General features: G+C 43.4%; 2 protein-coding genes across 3 annotated transcripts; both read right to left on the bottom strand.

The window, feature by feature from the left end:
• Positions 1 to 386: 386 nt before the first annotated feature.
• Positions 387 to 2783, bottom strand: LOC144703497 (Tic22-like family protein). Its single transcript, XM_078575669.1, has 9 exons — positions 2323 to 2783; positions 2150 to 2244; positions 1948 to 2027; positions 1794 to 1835; positions 1600 to 1727; positions 1344 to 1524; positions 1080 to 1258; positions 768 to 989; positions 387 to 701 (listed from the first exon to the last, which is right to left on the bottom strand). The coding sequence occupies exons 1-9, from the start codon at positions 2724 to 2726 to the stop codon at positions 473 to 475; spliced, it is 1560 nt and encodes a 519-aa protein (XP_078431795.1). The 5' UTR covers positions 2727 to 2783; the 3' UTR covers positions 387 to 472.
• A 2471-nt stretch (positions 2784 to 5254) lies between these two features.
• On the bottom strand, positions 5255 to 8562 carry LOC144703495 (GTP-binding protein). 2 transcript variants are annotated; one of them, XM_078575668.1, is made up of 9 exons: positions 8182 to 8357; positions 7988 to 8038; positions 7700 to 7924; positions 7370 to 7629; positions 7090 to 7295; positions 6610 to 6735; positions 6056 to 6241; positions 5852 to 5989; positions 5255 to 5786 (listed from the first exon to the last, which is right to left on the bottom strand). In XM_078575668.1, the coding sequence occupies exons 1-9, from the start codon at positions 8214 to 8216 to the stop codon at positions 5481 to 5483; spliced, it is 1533 nt and encodes a 510-aa protein (XP_078431794.1). In that variant the 5' UTR covers positions 8217 to 8357; the 3' UTR covers positions 5255 to 5480. The 2 variants fall into 2 exon arrangements, with proteins under 2 accessions (XP_078431794.1, XP_078431793.1); XM_078575667.1 differs by having other exon boundaries at positions 7988 to 8562.
• Positions 8563 to 9439: the final 877 nt, after the last annotated feature.

Here is a 9439-nt window from a genome sequence, read left to right as displayed (position 1 = left end):
AGCAAACTCATTTCAATTGGACTTGGCACTCCTAAGAAATCTACACGATAGGTGTCAATGGAGATGGATAACAGGCTGATTGGGAACAGTCACTAATTTCTATCTCCAGGAAATAAGTAACAGATGTTTCTGCCGAAGGAAGTACAACTGCAGCGAGCATGATAAGTTATTTGGTTTTTTAGCATCTTGGAGCTATCCATGAAGAAGGGTTAATACAACGAGCCAAACTCGAGCAAAATGTCAGCAGTAACCTCCTAAGCCCGTCAACATCCAGCTCTAGTCAGTGTAACGAGAACTTTACGTAATGGAGCAATCTAATGTTTCAACCCACACTAAGAAGCTCAATATAGGATATTTGAATGACCCTTGAAAGGAAAAGACAGATGGAAGAACAGCTCTCTCTCTCTCTCTCTTTTCTCATTATAGATAAATATCAAAGATGAAAAAATTTTGGAGACGACAATACAGGAAGTCACCTGGCAGAGCTCATTCTGGTGATTGTGGAGTAGTCCCCAACATTAGCAACGAAGAGGGGGTCTTTGTCTTCGCAGAGGGCCGCTGCTCCTTGGCTAGACTGCTCCAGTTCCCGAGTAAGCTCTTCCATGGTTTTCTTCAAGCTCGCCTTGCTCACCCGCCCACCCTCGCCTGTTGAGATCCCCACCATGGTAATCTTTGGAAGAAGAGGATTCTGCCCGGGCTCACTAGCAGAGGAAAAAACCCAGGTCAATTTTTGAAGCTGAGATTATAGAGATACGCTTCGATTCCACCTCTTCTCATGGTGGCTAGGATTTTGCACGGTGCTGCCCTCCTCCCTTGTTGGCTTCTTCTCCCAATTCCCAGCAGGAAATCGGAATCCACCTGATTCTGGATAATCAGGAGTCGAACACTCTGTAGAAGAGACCTGCAGATCAGACCGGACAACTCCACCACTCTGAAGATCAGAGGCAGTTCTTGACGATTCCGCCACCCTCTGCAATGAGGCTGCAGTTCTGAGATCGACAGCGATGGAGAGTGAGCCCACAGTACCTTCGAATTCGAGTGATGGGGAAGAATCAATTTGAGGGTTAATATTCTCAAACCTCTCCTCAAAAGAATCCACAAGGTAGGGGAATTTTGGCTGGATTCCAGCAGCTTTCCTCAGCCACCTGTTACCAAGGAGAACCTTGTCGACGGCATCCAAGATCTGGATCTCTGCGGCCTTCGATACCACGCTCATCGGGATCCCTGGATGCCCCAATTCCTCCAGAAGCTCTTGAACCTGCAATCCCCCAAGGTAAAACTCCACTGATGATCATCAAACTTCCATTGTCATCCGTTTTGCTCACATTTTGCTAAATAATTACCTCAGGAGGATCAAAAAGGCTCTCCCCCCCATCGTCGAAGACATCCCCTGCAGCACCGCCGTCGAGGACATCCTTCCTGCGTTGGGACTGCCGCTGCCGGATCAATCCATGGAAATGCTGATCCACTGATGCTTCAAGGATGCTGTCCAGTAGTTTTTTGTCAAAGAAATAAGGCGTGTACCTACATGAAAACAAGATGATGAACACAAAGAGAATTCAGAGCTGATCACAAATTCAGGTAAAAAAGTTATCGCACCATCGGATTCCACTGCTGGTAGCAATGGCGATGTTGAGGTTTTGAGCAGTGAACACGGGTACTCCCCCAACTTTCCTCTTTCCCCCTCTCTGTCGAGCATCTCTGAGTAACTTGTTCGCCTCCTTGACCTGGAACACACTTCCATCAAACCGCTAAATTATCATCTTCGCCATGAACACAAAACCAGAAAATACCTGCTTGCCGTTGGGAACAAACTGAAACGCATGAGGCTTCTCCTGAGAAAATATGAATAGCACCCGCAACATCAGATTCAGAAATCCCAGGAACAATTAAAGAAGAAGAACCCAATAAGTAAAAAGGCTTAAAATTTCACAAATGAATCTGTACCTTGAAGTGTTCATAAGCCACATCGAGGCGGCAAGCACCAACCATGCCCGTGGGGATGTTCAGCTTCTTCACATAAGACACTGCAACTCCAGATCAAAAAAACGAATTGAAGAAAATAAATAAACAGCAAAAAAAGATGTTAACCAGGAGGATCACAGAAGCGGATGAATTTCAAAATCAAGGAAAATTTAGTTTGATCCACCTGCATCGCCCAAGTCCATGAAGAACCGGAAGACAGGCCCCTCTTTGTCCTTGGATTTGAATCCCCCGAGCATCTTCTTAACCCACTCCGGAGTTCTGCAAGAAAAAACCCAGGAACTATAAGATTTGCCCTAAATTGCACAAAAAGCGGATTGAATCAGGGATAGAAGGAACCTCTTGGAGAGGAAGGGGATGCCGAAATGGGTGGTGACCGCCATTAGACCAGTCCCGGAAGGATCGCACATGCTGAAGACCTGCCCAACGAAGGCCGGCCCTCCAGTCTTGGACCCCAATCCTAGCCCGTCAACCCTAACGCTGGTGGACAAGCTCCTGATCGCCGATGAAGCAGACAAATTCTCTGAAGAAAGCTGGGAGACGACAGCGAGGTTGGGCGAGATGGGACGGAGTTCCGCCCGGCTTGCACCGCGATTGAGCTTGCAATTGAGGGGAATTTGGAAGGTTGAGAGAAGATTTGCCGTCAAGGATTGCATCAGCTGCCCAGCGCCGTCGAGGAAGGGGATCGCCACGGCTGATTGCTCCATCTCCGAGGAGGAGGACGAACGGGGAGTCGCCACCATCGCCACACCCCTCTGCCACTCGAGGAGATAGTTATATTCGAGAAAATTACATTGCGGTAGTACTTAGACACTTGACAGTAGCATAAAGATGAGATTTAAAACCACCCACCCAGTCCACTAAATTCTAGGCTGGAGGATGGGTTAATGTTTGCGGAATGCCGATATCGGATATCAGTACTGTAGCAACCGATACTTGATATCTCTGTCTTCGTGGTTGGGTACCGGTATTGAATATCGGTACTGTAGCAACCTATATTTGGCATCTCTGTCTTCGTGGCTGGGTACCGGTATTATATATCAGTACTGTAGCAACCGATATTTGACATCTCTGTCTTCATGGTTGGGTATCTGTATCGGAATCGGATTACAGTACTGTAGCAACCAATATTTGATATCTCTGTCTTCGTGGTAGAGCACCGGTATCGGATATCAGTATTGTAGCAACCGATATTTGATATATATGTCTTCGTGGTTGGGTGTCGGTGTCGGTGTCCGTATCGGAATCAGATATCAGTTCTGTAACAACCGATATTTGATATCTCTGTCTTCGTGGTTGGGTATCGTTATAGGAAACCGATTTCAGTTAAGGTTGGACATTAAGGACTAGGGACCAGAGCCGGCCAGCCAGTTAGGGCAGAATAGCTTTGAGGGTCAAACTATACTAAGACCGGAAGTATTTCATTAAATATTTGTTCTTTATTTTTTAGGAAAATGGTAAAAGTCAGCCTCCTTTAGAAAGATACGCAATGAACTCTCACTCCACTTATTGCATTGTCCTACCATTATATTAGTGTTGACCCGTACCAAGCTCATTGTTGGATGACAATATTGGGACGGATGCTGAACAGGATCTTAGAAATGGGCTAATCTGATATCTGCCTATACCGATCTATGGATACTGGATGATGACATTGGATATCAGTTGCTACGATGCCGATATAAGATACTGTTATCCGTCCTAATATTGGCATCCATCCTTGTCTCAAGGGGTTGATGACAGATATCGAGAAACTCGATATCTGACATAGAATAGAACATTATTATAAATAAACTATAATGTGAATCTAAACCATTGAGAGCCTTATATATAGTATGCAGAGCATTTAGAAGTTTTCTATAAGGATTTACAATAAATATTTCACTTACTACTCCTTACTTCATTTGGCCCAATACAAAATGGGCAGGACTTTATGAAATGTGGAGCCCAATAAGGGTCCAAAGTGCATTTAGTGCTTCTCAAAAAGTCGATGGCTGATTTTGTTTGAACTTAGACAAGTTCAGAGATATTTATACTGTTGCAAACTTAATATTTTTTCCATATGGGACAATACATCATTTTTTATTATTTCTTTTTTTCCACTACAGTTTAATGTTCTCCCTAGTGTCTCATTTTTGTTCCTTTCTTTTCTTTCTTCTCCATTCACAGTTTTTTCGTAGTATTCTTGGTATGCTTTTGATAAAATTTGTGTTCTTGTCTGTGATTTCTTTTTGTTTGTTTTTCCATTGTTCTTCTTTGAATGGACATTATGGTTGCTCATTTTTACTGCCTTATAGATAATAGTGGTATATTTTTGTTTTATTTTAACACTCTTTAAGTAGTAAATTTTTTGTTTAGTTATTTTTTACTTCCTTTTTCTGTGCAACATTGTCTCTCCCCATTTTTTGTTTTTTTCTGACTGTTTGTTAATATTATTGTGTTTAGCTAAGGTCTCTTTTTCTTTTTCGGATCTTTTTCCTCAGAGAAACATTACACTTGCTCTGCCTTCCCAATAACTTAAGCTTTATTTCTGCAGAATTCTTTTTCTTTTAAGTTATTTTGGCATCTTCTAACTATTTTGGAGAGAAGGACAACACTCTCCATCCTTATATTTCCCATCAATGAACCCCATGACCTCTAGGTTCAAATACTTATTCCTTGTCCACGAAGTCTATGCTTGTTTTTTTATAAAAATCGACTTTCAACTTTGACTTTAACATGGCCAGTCGACCTGACACGAGCAGAAGTTTAGATATTTACCAAAAGCTGAGACCAGACCAAGTGTGTAATCAAAGGTTTCAGCTAACTAGATTTTGATATCATACATGTTTTTAAAACATTTGGTTAATTTTACTGCTAGGAAGTAGATTAGTATTATGTTAAGACTTGAAATATGATGCTAGGTTTGTAATAACTTTATAGATTTAGGTTAGAAATTTACTTTTAGAGAGTCCAGCCTGAACCTACAGATATACACATCATGCTCATGCGCAAGGGCGCAAGGGCAAAACTGGTCCATCTGCACGCCTTTCACATGGATGACATGAGACATGCATGTGGGGCAGCGAAGAGTGCAGGAATCCATCATTACTACTCACCATCATTTCGAGGAACTGGTGGATATAATTATTTTTTCAAAAAATGCCACCAATTTGTGACAAATTGGCTCAGTCTTCAGCTACTTCCCAAAGTCTGATATTGGAGGTCCAACATCTAAGATCCGGAATCACATCTGCCACATTGATACTTGTCACGATACTCAATATTGTCATCGGAAACTGTCTTGTTTATCCCAGATTTCAGATATATTAGTGTCCTATATCAGTTATCAGGGTGCAAACAATTTTCCATCAGCTCTTAGCTCTCTCCCTCTAAAACACCCTCCCAATCTCAATATGTATTTTCTCCCCATCTATCCTTTGATCATCTGCATCATTTTTCCTCTTCCCATCAGCTCACTCAATCACTCATTCTTGGAATCTCTCTCTCAATCTGCATTAATCAGTCTCAAACTTTCTCTTGTCAGAGGAAAGTCTAGAAGATGACCTTGGGGGAGAGTGATCTGGTTCTTTACGGGTCCCCGCAGCCCGTGACAGGACCGACCGCTGCAGCACACGGGTTGGGACACCGCCGAGGTCAAAATCCTCCACAAGAGACTTGGTCAGGAATCTCAGATATGAGTCTGGCAGAGCAGCCTCCCCGCTCTTAAATGCAACGAATGTTGGCGGCCGCGCCTTCACCTGGGTCAAGTACTTGATCTTCGGCTTTGTGGCCTGGTCCTTCCACGAATGCCGGCTCATCACCTGTGAAACCATACATGAATTATAAAATGCTGCGGGTAAATGACATGCTTAAGAATGTTAATTACCTTTCTAAGCCATCGATTAAGGCGAGCAGTCGGCAGCCTTAGACACCACTTTTCGTAAGTCTCTAGGATTTGCTTCAGAAGCGGAATCCGTCCTTCACCTTCCAATGCAGAGACGAACACAACGGGCACACCAGTGACCTGGGATTGGAAAATAATTAAAATCAATCTAGGGCAGTGATTTAATCCAGAAAATTATGAGCAAACCTGAGGGATCACAGATTGGATCTCTTTCGGAACTGCGTCAATGAGTTTGTTGTGCAGCCTCAAGTCATGGTCTTTTCTAAGAAGATCCATCTTATTGACGATCACTACAAGGCCGCGGCCCTCCTCCACAGCTTGACGGGCAATGGCCACCTCAGCCGGCTTCATGCTGCATCTATTTTTCGCAATCTAGAAACCCGCAAGACGCATACAGTAATAAGCATAGGAAAACATTAACGCTTCAAATATGGCAAAAAATTAAAATTACTCATTGAGAAAAAACAAGAAAAGGGGATGGAGCAAGAAACACTTCTATTGAGAACTTCTTCCGTATTTCCTCCAAGAACTACCCTCTATTTATTTTTTAGATATAAAGGATCACCCGGCTAAATGACAATGGTGCCGCTAACCCACTTTCAGTGTTGTAACAGTTTCCGAGTAATAGGAACTTCACTATTTGAAAGATGAAGTTGATCAAGAAATGAGTAAATTTGTTCGATGACAGATGGTTTCCTCAGTCAACTGGCATAAATTAAACCGAAAAGGGACGGGAATACCTCTTCCGCATCAAGGACCAACGCTACAATATTGGCCCGCATGAGGTTTTTCTTTGATTGCATTACACTCAACGATGATGGCCCCTTCTCTTGTCCACACCGTTGCAGCCACCCTGCAGTATCAACCTGAACAAGAGAGCAAAACCATCGCTCAATTAGAGTTGAGCCAATATTTTTGCAAAACCCCGAAAAAAACAAGATCCCGCTATTATCTAAGACATTAACTTTAAACAGAAAAACAAACGCCAAGGCGGGGAAGTTATAATATGAATTCCACCTTTTAGTTAAACGTTCACAAAATTTATGAATATTTAAACACCTTTTAATACGACGAAATGCAAGAGCACTGTTTATATGAAGAGGGGACATGGGTGATTTATTAAAAGATGTATGAGGATACATCTCAAAGTTACCCACGGTAATGGTAATGATGAAACAAAACACAGTAAAACTCGAGGACCACGAGTCATTTGTATCTACCAAATATATGGTGCGTCCTTCAAAGTAGAATTGAGCTCTCACGGAGTCTCTAGTAAGGCCAGACTCGGGCCCAACCAGAACTCTCTTCTCTTGTAAGAGTGTATTCAGCAGAGTAGACTTGCCAACATTTGGACGTCCTACAATGGCAAGCTGGAGGGGTGAATTTTTCTCCTCAATGTCTATGCCTTCATCCTCTTCACCCTGATCTGAAACCAATGATTTTGCAACTGATTACCAAGAATATATTAAAAAAAAATGAGGTTTAATGATATAAACACACGGTTAATTCGTTGAAGCACGTAATCCTCGAGCAAAGGGCATAGAGCTTCATAGAGCTCAGCCATCCCAAGACCAGTTTCCGCTGATATTGCGATTGGATCACCAAAACCCAGAGCTTGGGCTTGGGCAGCCTCGGCTATAAGAAGTCCACCTCCATCATCGATCGACTCGCACTTGTTCATCGCCAAGATCGTTCTTAGCCCAGGGGCATTCTTCCTCATCCAATTCCCAACTTCCACGTCAAGAGGCAGCAAACCAGCTCTGATCAAAGCAACCCAACATTCAATTCCGCAAGAAAATTTCCAATCCATGAAAGAATCAACGAGTTTACCTCACATCTATAAGGAAAATAGCGAACTGGGTCCTTGAAAGAACGTAACCAGTCATGTCAGTAGTTCTACAGAGAATGCTGCCCGAGGAAGCCGCCGTCTCTAATCCAGCAGAATCGAGAACTCTGAATCTTAAATCTCCGAGCTTTGCGATGCCTTCTCTTATATCCCTTGTGACGTGGTCGCCTGGAGTGTTGTACACCAGAGCTTCCCTCCTGCGTATCAAACTACAAGAGAAACTATCATAAGGGCTTACACTGTGGCAAACGAAGAAGCTTTGAACGACTCACCGATTAAACAAAGCCGATTTGCCCACATTCGGCCGCCCCACAATCATCACCCTGGGCAACAATTTCGCGTCAATTTTGGTAAAATCCACAACAGATTTCTTCCGGATTCCTTTGATTGCGGGCTTTGCGCTCGCTAAACGCTTCTCAGATTTCACAGCGATGTAATTAGAGGAACTGGTTGACGGGGAACTCACTGAGCAAACAGATTCAGTCGCAAGCATTCCATCATGATTCGACGTCCCGAATGACCTTGCCAGCGACCGCAGACCGATTACCCTCTTCCGCCGGGCAGAGATTGTGGAGGAATAAGGCGAAGATCTCGATTGATTGCATTCGCAAAGATCATAGCCAGACGATGAAAAAAGAGCAATCCCACCGGTCGAATTATGATCTCCCTTGGCCAAAATGTCGCGTAGAATGGAAATCTGCACTCTGGAAGCCATTAATCGCATACGAGCTTGAGCCATTGTCGTCTAAAAGCACGACGCTTCGCACCTTCGATCACATCTACATGGGAATGAAATTCTTTGAGAAAAGGATTTAGGGTTTCACGTTTCACGAGAGGGAAGAAGAGAAGCTCTGAGAATTGTTACGGTTGACTAATAGGTTCAAATTTGCTTGATTAGAAAGTAATGGACAGTAAAAATGGAATGTTGGATTGACAATATTTGACTTAAGAAAGTATCATAGTCAACGATGAACTTTGACCGTTCAAGACTGAAGGTAAAATGACGACAGAATCAAGGTCTCTCTCTCTCTCTCTCTCACTCTCACTCTCTCACTCTCTCTCTCTCTCTCTCTCTCTCTCTCTCTCTCTCTCTCTCTCTCTCTCTCTCTCTCTCTCTCTCTCTCTCTCTCTCTCTCTCTCTCTCTCTCTCTCTCTCTCTCTCTCTCTCTCTCTCTCTCTCTCTCTCTCTCTCTCTCTTCCTCTCACCCTTCTCTTCTCTCTCTCCCTCTTTCCCTCTCTCCCTGTATCTTCTCTCTCTCCCTTTCCCTCTCTCCCTGTCTCTTCTCTCTCTCCCTCTTTCCCTCTCTCCCTGTATCTTCTCTCTCTCCCTCTTTCCCTCTCTCCCTGTCTCTTCTCTCTCTCTCCCTCTTTTCCTCTCTCCCTGTCTCTTCTCTCTCTCCCTCTTTCCCTCTCTCCCTGTCTCTTCTCTCTCTCCCTCTTTCCCTCTCTCCCTGTCTCTTCTCTCTCTCTCTGTGTCTTTCCCTCTCTCCCTGTCTCTCACTATCTCCTCGCTTGTGAAGCTCTACCACTCTCCCTGCCTATATCTCCCTCTATCCCAACCTGATAAGTCCAAATTTAGAGTTTTAATGCCATTGTTTTAATTCAGACTTAACCAACAATATTAATGAAAATTTCTACTTAAATACTCTATAATGAATATTGGGAAAGTAAAGGGTCGATTGATAGAGAGGCACAATTCTGATTTCAGAACTTTGCTTAAGCTT

This window comes from Wolffia australiana, chromosome 5, assembly GCF_029677425.1.
Source record: "Wolffia australiana isolate 7733 chromosome 5, ASM2967742v1".
Taxonomy (NCBI): domain Eukaryota; kingdom Viridiplantae; phylum Streptophyta; class Magnoliopsida; order Alismatales; family Araceae; genus Wolffia; species Wolffia australiana.
Note: the sequence above shows the minus strand (reverse complement) of the source record. Positions and strands in the feature narration are given on the sequence as shown.